This window comes from Eschrichtius robustus, chromosome 9 (assembly GCF_028021215.1).
Source record: "Eschrichtius robustus isolate mEscRob2 chromosome 9, mEscRob2.pri, whole genome shotgun sequence".
Lineage (NCBI taxonomy): Eukaryota > Metazoa > Chordata > Mammalia > Artiodactyla > Eschrichtiidae > Eschrichtius > Eschrichtius robustus.
In genome coordinates this window covers 39,141,473-39,160,868 of record NC_090832.1, presented here as the reverse complement: position 1 = coordinate 39,160,868, position 19,396 = coordinate 39,141,473, and the positions used below count along the sequence as shown (strand labels likewise).

Genomic DNA, 19,396 nt, shown 5'->3' with positions numbered 1-19,396 from the left:
ATGGCATCCTTTAAATTTAAAAGCAGCAATACTTTGGCAGTATATTGAGATAGTGTTTGGAAAGTTCTTCAGGGTCTACAGTGGTTATGCAGCTTCCTGGTTACATGAACCCAGTGAAATTTATATACAGAAATGATTTTTTTCAGCCTCATTGGCTTTGCATTGTGCTAAGTTTTCTAGGCACCAATTATTTTGTTAAATTTCTTGAGGCTGTACTAACAATAAATTTCTATGGAATCTTTTTAGTTATTCAAGCATCCTAGCTTTGACCATTCTGTTCTCACAATGCCTCCCAGACAGCTATCGTATTTTGCCTCAACTGTGTGGTGAGGGACCCTTTGGGTCCTACTTCTTGATGCTCAAAAAGGATTAAAGTGATGCTGATGAAACTGTTTAGCAGCAAATGTATAAGAGATTAAAGGAAGTTAAGAGAGAAGCAGTAGAAAGATAGAGGAGGCTAATCAGAAACATTACTTTGAAGTCTTTTTTTAATATAGAACTTAATATAGTGCTGATAACACACCGTAATTATTCAACTATTCAATCATTCATTCAGCAAGTGTTGACTCAGCATTTAGTACATGCTAAGCACTTCACTCTCCCAAGAATATTTAGTCTATAAGGCTTACCTATTAATTGAGACTGAATTATTATGGACGAGTTTAATTCTGGTGACAGTCATGGAAATTAGATTTGGTTGAAATGCCATGCTACGTTCATCTGTTGCAAAGGGCATAGAAAATTATATCAATTCCAGATATGACATATATCCTTTGAAAAGTTGGAGAAGACTATAAAGAGATAAATGGACTCATTCCACTCTTGATCCACCTATCTAACTTTCTAAAGAAAAATGTATATACCACAGGAAATTCAAACTTAATAAATTCAAAATTGAATCATGATCTATTATTCTCTCCTGTAACCAAGTACCCTATCTTGGTAAATGGTATTACCTTCCACCGACATTTCCAACCAGGAGGCTAGAAGTCATCCAACATTCTTCTCCATGCTTTGCCACCCCTATTCAGAGTCCTGTTCATTCCATTTCCTAAGTATACCTTGAGTGTACTTCCATTTGTTCATTTCCTCCTCAGCTTCTGCCTCCATTATAGCCTCAAATATATCATTTTCACCCTCCAGTTTCCTTTCTCACCTGATGTCCTTTCCCCCTTCTTATCACCTTTCACCATACCACACTCATTTATTAAGACAGCTCAGCTGTTGTCTCTCTTATGAAGATTTTCTTGACCTCTTTCCATGATGGGTTAAATGCCCCTAATCTGTACTCTCCCTATCCAATGTAAATTATTATCCCTGTATATTGTAATTATTTGCAATACTCTGTAATTATTTACTCATTTGCCTTCCCCAAATAAATTGTTAAGTTCACTAGGCAGGGACTGCCACTATCACCTTAGTATCCTTTGCACTTGTTCATTCTCCACACATAGTCAATAATAATGAACAAGTGATAACTCTGTATCAATGGAGGGTTGCTCTCTTGAGTAATGCATACACTAAATACATTCTCACTGACGACCCATCGAAGATGCTGCTAAAATATTTGGGAAAGGGTTGCAAAAAAGAGAGAGCTCTTTTAACTCTGTGACCCTTCAATAAAACATATTATCAACAGAAATCTTCCATTTTTTCTCTACAGAGGATATTTTTCACAATTGTATTGTGATCACCTTGCTTTGGGATACATGAAAATAAAACATGGGAAAGTCTGTGCATGGGATTTCTTATTAATGTGGTGATCATTTCATCTAAGAAAAGGAGAAAATTACACTATGTTTAGCTGTGACTATTGTGTAGTTTTGGCCTGGAATATAAAATGCATTGGAGAGCATTTTAAATTGGTTAGCACCACCAGGCACAAGCATGTTTTAATTATTAAGATTTACTATATTACCCTAAACACCTCTCCATCACATCCTGATCCTTTAAGTGGGTCTTAGGAAAAAATGAGACAATAAGAAATGAGCCCCCAGTATGATGTAGGCTCAGTGAGATTCAATCCTTAGTTTAAAGGTCAGGGCTTTGATTAGGGCACGATTTAGTGGTGGAGGGTTTGTGAGGAGGAGAGCACAGTAAAATGTCTGAGATCGGATAGGCCTCTTTAAAGTAGGGAGGCATGACCCCAAAGGAACCATTATTTTTGCCATGTTAGGTATTGGTCACATTAATCTCAGTTCCGGAGCTCTAGAATATTCTGTTCTGAAATCAGGGATGTGAGAATAGAAGAGATAGTAGTTAATATTATTTCCTTTCATTTCTACTACACCCACATAAACAGTCTCATTTTCCTTTCTTAAGATGTTTTGTGTCATTCGGAGCTAAATTTGAACAGCATATGAAAGAAAAGGGAAGATTCCTGATGTTTGTCCACAAGAGAGATCTGAAATATTTTCCTCTGGAATATGATTCAGTTATTAAATATACACCCACTTTTAAGCATCCCACAAGTGTGGAACATTTCATCACTGGCTTGAGAAATATTTCTATATATAAATATCACTGTGTTAATCTACTAAATCAAAAAACAAAACAAAAATTAGCTAAGAGCATTGTTTTTAAAACTGTACGATATATTGAGTGTTACAAATAGTATAAGAGCATGTTTATTCATAGAAGAAAGAAAAAAGGAGATTGAGAATAGGTTCAAGTAATTAATAAAGCTATAATTAATTAATTATAATTAATACAGCTAATATAAAGCTATATTTTAGAATAGCACAAAAGATATAAAGTAAGCAATACATTTACATGGGGGAAAACTGAATTTTTGTAAATTTTGTAATGTCAGAGTAACTCACAAATTAGCCTGGAGACAGAAACCATTCTAATAGAGCTGTCTTCTTAAAGGCAAGTGTCTAAAAAGCTCTGGAGCTGTGTTTTTTGTTGTTTTTTTTTTATTTTAGAAGAATCAGATCATCAACTTCCTCTATGGCAAGTAATAAAGTCTTGGTTAGTGAATTGCTTTTGCCACACTGAAATCTCTTCCTCAATTAGTTTTTAGAGTGGGTTGAAATTGGGAAGGAGAATTTTCATTGATAATTTTATATAAAGGGCAAAAAAAAAGCATTTTTTATTCCCATAAATTACAGAAAGAAGAAAATCTTTCTGAAAAAAACCTAAAAACTAAAAATTATGTCTTCTGAAGGAGTCTAAAATGCATATCATTGAAGAAATATCTAAAGGAGATGAAATATCTAATTATTGGCTCTTTGTTTACACTCATGCATAAGTAGTGTTTAGTAATTTTAAATGAAGCTATCATTATTCTTCCTTTTTCTCTTGATAGAGAGGACTTTCCTAGGATTCACAGACCATGCATCTCTCCTTTAAGCCAGCTGAGAAAAATTGTACCTATCACAGGTTGATTCAGAAGCTACTAATGGGACTGTGCTTGATTGATTGAATTGGCTAAGAAATATTTCATCTCTAGAAGATACATTTCACCAGAAAAACTTAAGGCTACAGTACTCAAGTTATTATTATAAATAAAAAGCGAAGATTTTAGTACAGAAGTGGTCCACATTCAAAGGTCAAGCAGGAAAAGGGTTATATCTTTTTTCCACAAAATAAAATTTTTTCCACAAAATAAAAATTGCTTAAATGAAAGCCAATGATTTCATCTCTTTCAGATTTTGAAAAACTGTACCAAATTTTAATTCTGAAAAATTGTCTCATGAACCTATTAGCATAATTTATAGCTAACACACTAAAAGTTTATTTTGTGCCCAGAACCAGACTAAGCATTTTAAATAGAATACTTTAAATTTATAGTAACCCTCATGAGCTCAATTTCTCATTTTAACAAATTATTAGACAGGCTTCCAGGTCCATTTGACTGAATAACTAAACTCTTACTACATTTGTTCGTTCAAAAACATTTACTGAGCTCTTACTATGTGCTAGGAACTATTTTAGGCACAAGTAAGAATGAAATAAACCAACAAAAATCCTGCCCTAAGGAACATATGGTCTACTGCCCTGATTTGTTATTAGTATCATCCAGATTTATCTAATATCCAATTTATCTAATATCTAATATTAGTATCATCCAGATTATCTAATTATCTAGATAATCAATTCAGTTCAAAATAGGTATATCACCACTCCAACATTTTTTTTCCACCACTGCCCCCATCATCTCTATTTATATTTTTCTGAGAATAGAATGATAATATTATATTTGAGGTTCTAAATTTGGCAGTAAACTATATCTGTGATACGTTGGCAAAAGGAATGTACACTACATTTTATGTTACCTTGAAGTCAAAGAGGACAACTTGTGACATTGTAAGTCATTTGCTCACTGCCTTAGAAATCAAGTTGAGTATACGAGTGTGGTCACTGATATGTTGAAAGAAGCTAGGTCATCCCACCTATGAATTTTGTAACCTGGGAATTCAGTTCATCTTTATTTCAGCTTCCTTGCCTGTAACTTGGGCAAAATAATGAAACCTAAATCACAAGATTTTATGAGATCAAATTATGTATGTATGTGAATAAATCTTCTTGATTAATTGATTAATTGCTCCACCAATATTAGTTATTTTTTTCATTTTCCAGGATTTGGATTAGTTGGCATTCAATAAATGCCCTTGGACTTACATAGTAAAAATTATTTCAATTTTCTTGATTTATTGTAAGTTTCTTTGTGGTAATAATCCTTCTCAGCATATTATAATGATACATACCTAGTGACTAATCAGCAAACAGTAGTTTATAATAGAAACAATGGTTGACCTACTGCATTTACATGGCTATCTGTAGGGATATTTATGAAGTATTTAACACCAATGCCACTTGCTAGCAATTACTCAATTTTCCATGTCAGCATGATTTTAATAAATTTTTTATCCCAAAAGAGAATGATTGCTTCCTCCCTCAAGAATTTACAGTAGAATTTTTGGTCTTCTTGTTTATGGGGAAAAAAATAAAAGGAAATTTTGAGATAGCAATGCCTGGGCATAAATTTATTATTCATGTTAGCATATCTTCATCGTTCTAATTGCAACACAATCAAACATTGCTTCCAGTCTTTCTTATTTAGTTTTTCTTCTTTTTTTAATATATGTTGTCATTAATTTTAAAAATTCTATCATCTTTGCTCTATTGTTTCCCCAATCTTTTAAGTAAGTAAATGTGTAAGACATCATTTTTCAAAGTGTGTTCAGCTGAACACCACTATTATATTACAGAAAAGATACCATGGTTGAATAAATATGAGAAACATTGGGTGAAAAAACATTCAGCAGGTTTTTTACTATCAGATTTTCATAATGTGTTCATATCTATGATGAACTCCAAGAGGTTTTCCCAGACTTATTTAACCTCAAAACTCTTTCATGTATCAATAATTATGGCTAGTCTTCTATGCAAAATACTTTGCAAAATACAAGTGTAAGAAATAACTTATACTGCAGGAACACTTCTCCCTTTACAGTTAGAAAGAAAAACTCTATAACAATAATGTTATTGATTTTTACTCTTAGCTGAACTGTATAAAATTATATGGTCTTTAAAGGCAGAAGGATTTAGTTCAAGGTTTTAAAATTAAAAGTGGTATTATTACACAAGTAGGGAAATATTACACAAGTAAACTTAAATAACAAATGAGAGATCTATATTGAAAAGGAAATTGTTTGATTTCCATGGTAATTAAAATGAAATCCTTTAGGTGTTATGAACATAAATTCCCTTATCTCTCAGATGTTTAACAATGGAATTAGTGTATGCCTTAGTTTTTAGCATTTTTCTATGCATTATTGCCTTTATAGATACTGTAACCCTGTAAAGTTGTAAAGACAGTAGTTGTGAAATCTCTGTTTGATAGATTAGGAACCATTTAAACTACAGTTTCCCTGATGTCACAGCTCCCATTCTTTTTACTCTGCCCAGCTGTTTTCCTAACTAAATGCACTCTCTTTTCCCTTTTTCAGACAAGATTTTAAACTAATAGTCTACAATGTATACAAAGTATACAATGTATATTTTCTAGCCCCAATTTCTGACTTCCAACCAAAGGCCTCAAAATATAGTAATTTGGTTTTCCACCCATTGAGCTCCACCAAAATTGCTCATAAGATCGTCAGTGACTCCATATTATATATTCCAAAGAATACTTTTCAGTCTTTATCTTACTGCAAATTTCTGCTATGTTTGACATTTTGACAGTCTCCTCCTCCTTGAAATTCTTTCCTCCCTGGTTTCTGAGACAATGTCTCGAGCTTCTAAGAGAATTCTCCTCTCTCTTTTTTTTTAACTCCTTCAGAGTCTCCCTCTCCCCCTCCATCCACTCTGTACATATCAGTGTCCTTCCTGGTTGCTTCCTCAGTCCTTGCTCCTTCTCCCCATCACGCTCCCCTTGGTAGATGTCAATAACTCTCATCATTTAAGCCCGCACATCTTTGCTGGAAACTTCCAAATTAACTACTGTGTTTTCTCCCCGGCTGCCTGGTAAACACACTTCAATGCACATCCCACAGGTACCTCTAATTCGACATGTCTCTCCCTCACCTCTACCCCCATTAGATTATAAGTTCTAGGAGGACAGGAACTTGACTGTGTTTACCAATGGATGTCTGCACTTACCAAATTGTTACCGAACCCAGGTCTGGCTGCTTGCCACTCGAGAGCCAATTCTCGAGAGGCAATTGTTGGCAGGAAAAGAAAGCTTGCTTTATTTCGGAGGCTGGCAACCGGGGGAGAGGGTGGACTCTCCTGTCCTAGAACCAACACCCGATTGCTGTTCAGGGGACAGGGGCTTTTAAAGGGGAGTTTCAGGGTTGTATTGGCGGAGGGAGGGAGCAGAACAGCACAGTCAGTTCTGACAGCCATCTTGCAATCAGTAATGTGGTGGTCTGATCGGCGTCATCTTGGTTGTTTTAAGTACAGTTAGTCTTTAGTTCCAGGGTTTGTTCCCATTTCTTTGAGGCCAGTTCTTGGAATTGTGGCAGCTTATGTCATGGCTACAGCCTGGCCATCATGTAGTTAACTTCTTCCACCTGGTGGGGTTTCAGTATCTACAAGACAGCTCAGAGGATATGGCTCAGAATATTATCTATAGTCCTTAAGGAGGAACTAAAGGTCCTTGACTTTGCTTAATGATTAAACTGTTATTATTTGGTCTCCTTTGACTGTTTTCCTTTGTTTCTGCATTTTCTCACTTCTCTAATTAAACTTATTCTTTGGCTAAAGTTTTTCCACAGACAAAAGGCAGGCTGAGGACATGGGGGGGCCAGGACCATAGGGTCCTGCTCCGTTTCAATATTCCCTATAATAACTGCTCAACAAAAATTTGCATAATAAATATGTCAAAACTTTACATAACACATATAGCTTCCTTTTGCTAAATCTGCACTTCTCTTGAAAATTCCAATCACAGAAAATGACATTACTGTCCACACACTATCCCAAGACGGAAACTTGGGAGTTATCCTGAATTTTTCTCCACTCCACCCCCTTTTCCATAGTATGGCAATTTTACTTCCTAAATACTTCTATAATAGCTCTCTTCTTTTCCTTCCTACCAGTGCTCTATGAAAATCTAATAACTCTAGAGGTATCAGTGCAATAGTCTCCTGCCCCCAACCGATTTCCTGAAACTATTGACATCCTCTTTATCTTCAGTCTCTGTAATTAGCCAGACTGAGCAATTTGAAATTCTAATTTAAGTTGTATCTCATTTTGCTTAAACTCTGGTAGTTGTTCCCAATTTCCCTTAGGAAGAAGGACACAACCCTTACTCGGGACACAGCTGTTCCTCTCAAGCTTCACCTACTCCTATCCTCCACGCAGACCTTTTGCTGAAGTGAAGGTGAAATACTCGTGGCTCTCAATATTCCTCACTGCTTCCCTCCTCTAGCTGAGGCTTGTGCTACTCTCTCTTGTCTGCAATATCCTCCCCAGGCTTTCTTCACCTGGCTAATCTTTACCCATACTTTGAGACTACTCTTATATTCTCTCCTTTGGGGATTTTTCTCTGAACCAATAGGCTGGAAAAATAAAACTTTCCTCTGTTTACAGAATTCACTCTGAACAACTTTTTCTTGTTTGTTTGATTTTAATTACTTATTCCTTTTTTTGCTAGTATTAGCTCTTTATTTACTGATCTCTGCCTAGATAAAATATATTTCTTGAGAGTTTAAAACCTAGCAAAATATTTAATGCATGGTAGAAATTCTATAAATACTTATTAAACTAAACTTAGCCATTGATCCTACTATAACTTAGTTTAGTTAATGAAACTGAGATTTAATTATCTCTACAATTTATAGGAGCCCTGCATATTCAAATATCCAATGCTTTCTGGTTAACTTAAAGATGTACATAAAGTATTGTGTGTGTGTGTGCGTGCGCACACATGAACACGTATGTGTGTGTGTGTGAGAAATAGGGAGAGAGAGAGAGAGAGAGGAGGGAGGGAGAGAAAGAGAGAATGTAAATTCTCTCTATTATCTATTAAGATCCAGTTAATAAGGTTAATACGTATTTCTCTTGCAGGATCACTATGGTAAATTTTAAATAGATATTGAACTGTATTTATTTTATACTATGATAGACGTAAATTAAATAGAGTAACCAATTGGAACTAAGTTCTTTAAAAGATATAGGCCAGAGATACTTTGATGACTGATAGGTGTAAGGGCATCCTGTTTTCTTTCACTAAGTCATTCACCTGTTGTATCAATATCTTAGCCAGCTGGTAAAATAAAAAGACAGTTTACCCTTGACATACAGGTACTTCAAGCAAAATACGTGTATTTATTCCTTTTAAGCTCAAATGAACACACAGGTACAAGCAGTGCCTGTTTGCCTGTGCTGTGTCATGAGAAAGGAAGGGTTGATTCCTCAGTCATTTCATGGATGAACAAAGTTCAGAAATCACCCAAATGAGATAGTGGATGGACAATGTCAACCAGTGCTTAGTTATTGTGAGGACCTTGCTTCTAGTTAGAAAGCAACCATTCAAAAACACATGTACACTTTGCATTAGCTAAATGTATAGAGAGAAGCTTGATATATTTTTCTTCCCTGGAGATAAGGGCCATCTTAGATGTCTATGAATTCTATAATTTTCTTTCTCAAATTTTAATGTGCATACTAATGACTTTGAAGTCTTGGTAAAAATCCAAATTCTTATTCAGCAGTTATTAATGGGACCTAAGAGTCTACGTATCTAACAAGCAATCAGGTGATGCTGATGTTGTTTTGTGGACCACCCTTGGAATAGCAAGGATATGGATGATAGCCTTTTATTTTTTTTCTGCTTTCATAGCTCTTGAAGGCACTTTCACATACATTATATCACGTGATTTCACAATAAGTCTGTTAGATTAGCATGGAATACATTGTTGATGGGAACTCTATTTCATAGGTAAAGAATGAAGGACTCAGAACTTAAGTGATTTCTTGTAAATCACTCCATACCTATTGTCCTAGAGTTCCTCTCTCTAAACCATCCTGCCTCTGTTGGTCTTTTACATTTAAAAAACTATCTCTGCATGTGCTATACTGCAAATCCAAGACACAAGTCAAAAATAGGTTTTTTAAAATAATCATTAACCAACGCCTCCCTTTCTATGAGGATAATTTTGTTGATCTGCTGTGGCTATGGTGGCTTTTGAGTGATTTTCTGTCTCCTCTGAGAAGGAAAAGGCTGCACAGCTCACAGCAGAGATAATATAGGAGCTGAGACACAAAGTTAAAAGAAACCCATTCAACAAACATTGCTATCACATGATATGCTAGAGGAAAACATGTGCAAACAGACCAAGGCTGGATAACTCATGTTGTGTGTTTAAAGACAGAGAAAAGGGGGTGGGTGGGAAAGTAAGTTGCCAAGAATGGAGGGAAGTTAAACAGGTAAGATGTTTTCGATATGGACCTGACATGAAAGGAAAATATTGAAAAGTCACTGAATAGACGAAAATCCACAGAATTGGTGATCTTTTTAAAATGTCTTTGTGGTGGTGGATTAGATAAATGGAAGCCACATGAAGAAATACGCTGGGGGCAGTATAATGCAGTGGCAATGAACCTAACACTGTGCCCCTACACATACCCATTTAGAAAATGTAACTAGCATAGGCTTCTGGTAGATCTTTGAAGAGGAGATGGAAACAAGATGATTAAGTCATGGGTTTGTATATTTATTCAGGCAAGAGATGATGAGAACTAGAACTAGGGTCTTACCGGGAGAGAAAAAAAGGAGAGACCAAATTTGGGAAACATATAATTTAGTACTTACTTGGATGTTGGGTTCTGAAAGAGAAGGGAAAGCTGTAAATGACTCAGATGTTTAAGTCAGTGTAACTGAATTCTGAGTCACGAGTTCCATTTTTTGAGATAAGAAACAAAAGGAAAAGAGAATGTTAAGGGATATTGAGTTCAATTTTAAAACAACGTGATGTCCAGGCAGATTAACAATGTGAAGATTTTGATGAGGCAGTTAGAAATGCAGTTACAGAACTCTGAAGATTTTGTTTATGAATATCAATTTTCTTGATAAATAAGAAAAGTAAATTATTGCTTATGCAAGTCTTTTTTGGTTTTAATTACATTACTACTTATAATTAATGTCCATTGCTTCCCGAAAAGAACACTTAGCTATTCTCCAATTACCTAATGAAATGCATGCCCTGTTTGCCATCGTTTTCATTAGGGGGTAAAAAACAAAGAATTTAGAGGCTAATAATATGCCATGTCAAAAATAAATAATTGCTACAATGTTGCTTCAGTTTTTAAAATTGTAGTCATCTTTTGTTGTTGTTTTATTTTTAACTCTGTGAGTTAAATGTTTGTTTCTATCAAAGAAAAAGATTTTTTTTTTTTTGAGGAGTAAGAGATGACGAACATGGTCAGATATTATCTAGAGGTCAGTGTAATATGAAGCAAGAAAACTATCCCCTGGGTTTGGCAACGGACATGTTAGTGGTCACCTTTGCAGAAGAGATTTTAGGAGAAAAGATTGCTCACCAGAAGCGTCCTCATGTACACTCAGCTTTAATTTAATCTATCCTTTCATTATTTTTTCAAAGCTCGGGGCGGGGGGGATTTTTTCTTCCTCATAATTAAGCTAACATCCTCCACCTGTAGTGTGTATCCCAACACTTGTCATATCTGGGGCCGTTCTCTCCAAATTAATATCTCCCTCTGGATATCATGCTCCTCCTCTCCCTGGAATGCTCCCCCTTATCATAAACATGGAAACAACAAACCTAGTTCATTGATTCCACCTGCTGGAATATAGTATTTTGTCTCCTTTTAACAGCAAACTCCTGAAAAAAGTAGTTGCTGTTCTGCGTCCACTTATTATTGATAAATTCTCTTATTAATTCCTCTAAGTTTCTTTCTACTTCCACCACTATACTAAAAATGCTCTCCACTTGGTCACAAAATAACAGATTTTTGTCAAATATAATGGCTATTTCTCAGTCATCATGCCCCTTGACTTTCCTGAGACATTGAGACTGCTGATTTTTTGACTTTTTCTTGAAAGTGTCCGTGCTTTGGGATACTGATACACTGCGTGTCCCGATCTCTCAGGTAACACACTTTCCTTTTTACCAGTTCTTTTACTTTTCCAAGAAGCTGCCTTTCATTCCCTTCTCTTTTCTCTCTACATTCCTGTTTATTGAAGAAATCCTTTTCTCCTTTGGCTTCTAACTCTAAACCTCTAAGCTCATAGATACAAAACCTTATGTGAGGATTCAGAGTGAATATTCCCGATTTCCTAGTGTCTCTAGGACACCTCTGTCCACCCCACCTGCATTTCCTTTGCAACTTCTACATTTCATCACCTTCTTCATCTTTTCGTGCTTGAGACCTTGGAGTCATATATAGCTAATGTCATCAATTTCTAGCCTTTTCCTGTGAAACAGCTTGACAATTACAAAAGCAGTGATACCACAGTACAGAGAGTATGATTGTGATTGTATGTATTCATATAACTGAAAGGGTATATAACAAGATGCTATTAGTATTTTTCAATGGGTTGCTAGGTCCTGTGATATTTAAAAAACTTAATTCCTTATAATTCCACACAGACTATTAGTCATGGCTATAAATAATATTTAAAGTAAACAGAATTCACTTCCTTAATGCTGCCTCTCTGTACCTCTCCCTATCAATTTCTCCCACCTTTATAACACTTAGATTACTATAAAAGTAATCTTTTACTCATATGGCCAGACGTCATTGCTGCAGTCCTGCCATTTTCTGTTCCTCATGTAGCCCCTGGAATCTCCTTTGGTCCTTGATCCTCCCCTCACTGTCTCCTGCTTATGCCATGCTCATCCCTGCCTCCGGGCTAACTCCTAAATACAGTTCCCTTTTATTGAATCTGAACCAAATGGCAAACATCAACTGGATTTCTTATGACAACCCTACCAAGTGAGTATTCAATAGACAAAAAAATTAAAACTCAGAAACGTTAAGTAATTTAGGTCACACCCCTAGCAAGAGAGTCAAATTCATGTTTTTCTACTATAAAGCTGACTTCCACCATGCTTTATAATCACCTTCCTGCCTCAGACGCTCTTGCATATTCCTAAAATCCCAGCTTGATCCATCATCTCCCTGAAGTTTTCACTGATTGACACAGACTACAGGAATGTCCCCTCTCTCTAGACTCCTAGAGCACTCTTCACAAATGTAACTAATTATCTGGTAGCCATCTTTCAATAGTTCACGTCTATGTCCTTGATCATATTCTCTTGGGATGGAAACAATATCTTATCACTTGTTTCTAAACTTTGTATCACCAAGCACAATTCTTGACATATGGCAGTGATATTAGCATAATATATGGTGTCAATAAATTGTTAATTGATTATATTTTATAATAAAATAGCCCTTAGTGCTGATTTCTCTTTCCTTTTAGGAAGAGAAAAATAAATGTAACATAAAATAGGCATAATTATTTAATGTCAACCAATACTAGGAAATTTATAGTGCATATATTACTATTTTCCATTATATACCAAAAGTAAAATAAAGCATAAAATACAATGCTATGCTTACAGGAAGGGGTGACATCATGCACCTTTTATCTGGCCAGCGATTTTTCGCTGACCCCAGTAAGGGTGCTAACAGCAGTAAAGTAATTTATATACATAGCTTTTCCTTTTCTTCAGATATATCTAAAGTTCAGTTATAACTTTTGATGTTAAGACTCAATGTATCATTTTGTCTTTATCATGCATTTTTCTTACTGATTAAAATTGTTGATTTTTCCATTTATCTTCCAGAGAATGCATACTTTCAGATTTTATAAAGTCACTTAAAATTATTTCATTCACTAAAAATACAAAAACACTTAAACAATCCCTTTTGATATGTTGACAATACTTTTCGTAGAAGTGACAATAATTTAGGTTAATATTTAACCTATACAGAGAAGGGTGAAGCAAGAATTACTTAAATGTAGGTTAAAATTTGTAAAAATTAGTTATGTGAAAATATTTTAACACCAACGATATGAATGTCTGCATGTACATAGTATCACTTTCACTATAGGGAGAGATATAGATATAACCTTCTTTTGCGTATGTAGATACAGACATGTAAATATCTTCATATAGATATAAAATATTTGGTATAGGGTTAGCCCTAGAAAGACTGTAATTAATTGGAGTTTTCCTCGGGAATTTTAGTCTTTTTTTTTTTCCTGCACTTTATTCTATGATGTTTCTTCTTCTAACTTTTAACACCTGTCTTAAAAGTGACCAGCTAATCTCTTGTCTTCCTTTCTCGAAGAACCTGTTTGCTGGAAGTCTCTTGTAAAAGTATTCCATTACGCCTCCAAAGAGTATTTGGATATTTAATTAGCGGGAAAGAAAATAGTTGAATCTGTTATGTTGAACTGTATGAAACTACTGTTTTTGAGGTAAAAGATGTTCGAGTACAGGTGATTCCATAAGGTTCAACCAATTATAAGAATAAGATTTAGACATTTGTCACTATCTGGCTAAATTCTCTGAAACTGAAATTGTCCCCTTAGCACTGTGTAAACAATGTTCAATTGCCCAGTAGATAAATAAGGAGCAGCATATGTTAACAGTTCCAGTGCTTTGACAAACGTATCCGAAATTTGCTAACAGAAAATAGAAGCTATATTAATTTTAGCATACTTTTGTGTATGGCTTATTACAATTAAAATATTTGCGGTACACGAGTATTTTTTCAATGTTTTCAGCATTTCAAGGCCTTACACAGCCTGATTGTAACACCGGCCTTGTTCATTATAAACAGAATATATACTTATATGTAAATCTTACAAAGTGTCCTTACCTGCTTTGGACATCTTTTCATGTTTTTTAATTTCAGGTTCTGGGGTGAGACAAACACATACACACACACAAACAAACAAATTGGAAAAAATAAGCATTTTTAAAAATCCGTACTAAATGGAATAATAGGCAGGTTTAATAGATTTTTCTCATTTCTTCTCAGTTTCAATTATAGTTACATACTTTTATCAGTACACAATGGAATATGTATTTGTAGTAAACTATAAAGTAACTTAAGCAAAGGACATTGGTTTAAATTCCAGTTTGCTAAAAAGTTTTATACTAATCAAGTAATTTGGCATTTTGTTTTTAATAAGAGCCCATCTCTTATAATTCATAAATTCTCTAAGCATTGCAAATAAGGAAATTAGCCAAAACGGTTCAGAAAAAAAATGTGTTGTAATTTTTCCTAATTTGACGAATTTAAGCAATTTTCTACTTCTGACTACATACGTTGAATTCATGGAGCTCCACCTGGTGGTTAATTTAATCATTTCAAACTGGTATAATTATTGTTTTTAGTAGTATTTGTTATTAATTTTATAAAATAAATTAAATTGGATTAACTTCAGTATAATAGTATAAACACATTAAAATATTGTGCTTTCTTATTTCCTAGGACAATGGCTTTTGTCTAGAAACTCTGCATTCTAACTTAATATCAGTACAGGATAAATAACATAGTTTTTTGAGCTATCCAAGTAATACTCATGACACTACCCCAACAACTGCAATAACTGATATTTTCATGCTCCCCAGTCCTTTCTCTTATTTAAACAATTTTGCCTTGGCCTCATAGTTCTCCTCTCTCGGCATAAAGTCTTGTTTTGATTAATAGAAGGGTTCTGGTACATTACAATTTTTCCTCCCTTCAAACAGCAGAAAAACTGAGCTTTTGGTTGGGATATTACTGAGTACAGACTTTGTGTCAGGGGTAGTGCTAACCAGCTTTATTTGGGTCTTAGCCTAATGGAGTCTATTTCCTAGAGTTACAAGTTTTTATAAAGCTCATTTGCTTAACTGCAGAATTTTATGTAATACAGAATTCCATAGCCATTCACACCCTACTTCCTGTACCACTTGAATGCACATCCTGTAAAAAGTGATATCAGCGCTATTATTGCACTTCCACACTCCCTGGCACATATTTCTCTCTTTTTAGTTGACACATTCACTTAACCGGGTAGGACATACACTATTTTAATATTTTCTATGTGCCTTAATGTGGTATAAACTTTTGTTATACTATTTTTAATTAATTTTTGTTTATTGTCTGTATCCCCTCTTTTGATTTTAAGTTCCGTAGGGCAAGAGTTGTGCCTTGTTTGCTACTCAAATACCAGCATCTGGTCAAATATCTAACATGTGGTGTATGATCAATAAATACTGTTGAATGAATGACTGAACAAAACAAATATAGACAATGAAATATAGAGCAAAAAATATAGAGAAATATGAAATGCTCCCTCCTGTGTATCTGTAGTCCTAGAAGAAACTGATTCATGCTTCTAGAGTTAGAGATAAATATTCAATGTTCTAGGACAGGGTCCACAGGCATTTTGCTCATCATGTAGAGCTGTCTATTTGAAAGAGTTTTGCTTCTCACTCTACACCTGGTTCTCTCCCCTGTCAATCACATTGCCATGTAATCTTGAAGTGGAATCATTTTAGACTTAATGTTTGTCAAAAGATCTTCTGTAAAAAATAAAAGTTGTGGGGAATACTTTTATCAGCTATGAGCACAATACAATCAGAACCAACTTCTACCTTGTTCATGAAATTTTATAACCACTCTTATGATCATTCAACATGCATGTGACTGTGGACCCTCTCACGATGTGAGAACTACTGACTTTTGGTGTTATGTAAACAACACTAACATGATAACCACACAACTTATGAATTCTTGGGAAGCGTGGAAAGGAGGCTCTTGGATCTATAATCTGGTTTTTTAAGCAAGCTCATTTACTTAGTTTTGTGACCTTGGGCATTACTTAAATCCTCAAGTCTCAATTTTGTCATTGCTGAAATGGAGAAAATAATGTTGTAAAATTGATGTAAGAATTAAGAGTGATGTGTGGAAAAAGCTTACTTATTTTAAAATTATGCTCATGAACTTAAATTACATGATCTCTCAAGGTAATTTTCTTTTGTTCTTACAGAACTGGAACTTTACCATTGAATATGCAAAGCAGGAATTGATAGGTGAGGATTTCTAAGGTGGACATCTCTTTTATTAGCCTACTTGGCCCCTAAGAACTTGGTGCCCTCATTTTGTAGACAGCATTTCTACTGAAGTGTGTCTTTAATTTTTGAGTCACATATGGATGCCTGTTCTTAGTCCTATAAAAATGACAAATATATATATATATATAGACATATTTATATATGTATATATAGTCAAATAACAACAACAATCTATATGTCTATATATATACTTTTTTTTTAAGTTTAGTCAAAAGTCTTCATTGAGAAGTTTCAGGAAATTAAGGGCAGTATTTGATGCTGAAGACTGAGATCTGGAAGCCGGGAAAAGAGAACGGGAACTTGTATTTTCACCCCGTCTATACTGCTAAATATTTTTAACCATCGATTTTTATTGTATAATAAAATATCTGGTTTCCGTAAACATTTTTCACTTGAGCCCTTCTTTCTGGGCTCGACTCACAAGCACTGCAGAAACATAGAATCAAGCAATCCCCAAGCTGAGTGTTTGAAGCAGACAGCCTGCCATTTCATATGCAGCACTGACTTTTCCAGGCGGGTGATTTCACTTATGAAATGTTAATTGCTGGTGGGTCTGGGGAGGGGAGCTTCATTAATGATTTTTCAGTGTCATCAACACTGTGTTCTCAAGTAAAGCAGGCCAACCAAAACTTCAACATGCATGTGCTTGAATTAGAGAAGGGCAGCAGTGGGGATCAACTTTGTTTAGGAGTCTCTGTTCTGTCTTTATAAATTGAAAAGAAAGAAATCTATGCAATATATAAATCCCAAGAATGTGCATTCCTTTAAGAATATCTCCACTTTAAATATTTTGCAAGTTAGAAGCTGAATGCCACGATTTTTCTTTTCCCAATCTTTTTTGTTATCATTATCAAATTGCTTCTTCAGCACATAGAAGCCTTATGTGTAATAAAATATAATAATAATAATTCTTGGTTTTGCAACTAATGATGTTTTGTATTTTATACATGGCACTCACTAAGTAAGTGTATTATATGCATTATCTATAATTTATTTATATAATATTAAATATTCATTTTTATTAGCTCTCTAACCCCAGTAGAATACAAATTTCATGAGTCCTGGGGTGAATTTTCATTTTCTCTGCTGTATGATAGTGTCTAGATCAGTGCTCTGCACAGACTAGGGATCAATAAATATCTGTTGCACAAAATTTGTTGCACGAATGAACAATTATATAATCCTCATTTACCACTCCTATGAACTAAATACTACTATTACACCCACTTTACAGATAATAATACTGAGGCTTAATACTTGTCTAAGTATGTACTCCCTAGTAAGTGGAAAAACTGGTCTTTGAATACTGATTCATTCCAACTCCAAAGCCTTAAACACTTGTACGCACACTGCTATAACTACTGTTGATACAGAGTGAAAGTTTTTAAATATTTCATGCATAAAAACTACATAGTAAGCCACGTGCTATATCTTATAGGTACAAATTACTAACAGAGTCATTAAGATTGTAATTAGCATGAACGATAAAGCCACAGAGGTTTCTATTTTTTTCCAGCCAGTCATTAAATCATGAATCGTATAAACAGTTTCCTAAATTAAGCTGGTTAAACTAGGTAAATATACTGAACATGGATAGAAAATTGATAGCTATCTCACTCACTGCTGGAGTAGTATTCAATATTTAGTGGCGTGGGAAGATTTTACATTTAAAAGCAGGTCACCAAACCTATTTATATAAAATATACAAAGGAACTTCAGCATTGTTTTCCCTAGGCAATTGTATGTGAGTTCTGGTCTGAGGGAATATGGGAAGCCTTCTGGCAAAGGAGGCAGGTCATATTGCCAGGCATGACTCCCAAATCTACCTCAGGTAGCTGTGTGACCCGGGCAATTCACTTCCAGTGCTTCAATTTTCACATTAATAAAAAAAAAGGATTGCTGTGAAAATGAAATTGAACACTACGTGTGAAGCACTTAGCGTCAGACACAAAGCCAACAGTGTATGTTAGTCTCTTTACTGATATTTGAAATGATTTTTCTTATATTTTTCTACCAAGATGTTCAATAAAATATATTTAAATATAAATATATTTAAATAAAGCAATTAAAGTTGTATTAAATGAAGTAACATTCATAAATTTATTCTAAACCCATGATTTTTATATCATTTGAGTAATCATTTGCATTTTTTGATGAAAATCCACTACTATTACAATTACATACATATGCACATTTACACTTTACTGTGTCCTTATTGTATTATTTAACAACAAATGGTTTGCAAAACACACACACACGCACACACACACTTTCATATTTTGTTTTCTGCATGAGGTTTTATTGGATGGGATAGAGCACTATTGTCTCTCCAATCAGCTCGCTACCCAATTTGGGATTTGGAAGAACCGTCAGGGAACACATGTTTCTTCTTAACTATGTCTTAAGAGAAAGTGTTTTGCAAATAAGAGGTCTGTTTTAATAGGTAGCATTTGATTTCATCTGCTGTGGACACATTATTTTGTGACCCTGGTAAACACAACTGTGAGAAAGACAAGCTCTGATTATCTTTCAGTTTGATTTGAAATGTCTTCAGTTCACAGATTTCCAAAAGACAAAACTGTCCTGAGTTTGGGTGAAGTTACACAGAGAACCAACACCTGACAGCCTCTACCCCACAACTTTTCATCTTATCTCTGCCTACATTTCTTTCCTTCAATATTCCATGGACTGTTTAATATTTTCCTTCCTCTTATTGAACCATGTTCATATGTTTGTGAAACCTCATGCATTCTCTATGCTCCTATTTTTCCTGCTTGAGTCTCTAAATCAGTGTTATCTTTGTAAACTGAGGAATCCTTTCATGCATAATAAAGGGGCAA

General features: G+C 34.6%; 1 protein-coding gene across 1 annotated transcript in view; it reads right to left on the bottom strand.

Annotated features, from left to right (window-relative positions):
• TRDN (triadin) overlaps nt 1–19,396 on the bottom strand; it is a 341,870-nt gene that overhangs the window by 44,578 nt on the left and 277,896 nt on the right. The window contains exon 25 of the mRNA XM_068550829.1: nt 14,311–14,349. Coding sequence (XP_068406930.1) covers nt 14,311–14,349 — 39 coding nt within the window. The remainder of the gene's footprint in view (nt 1–14,310; nt 14,350–19,396) is intronic.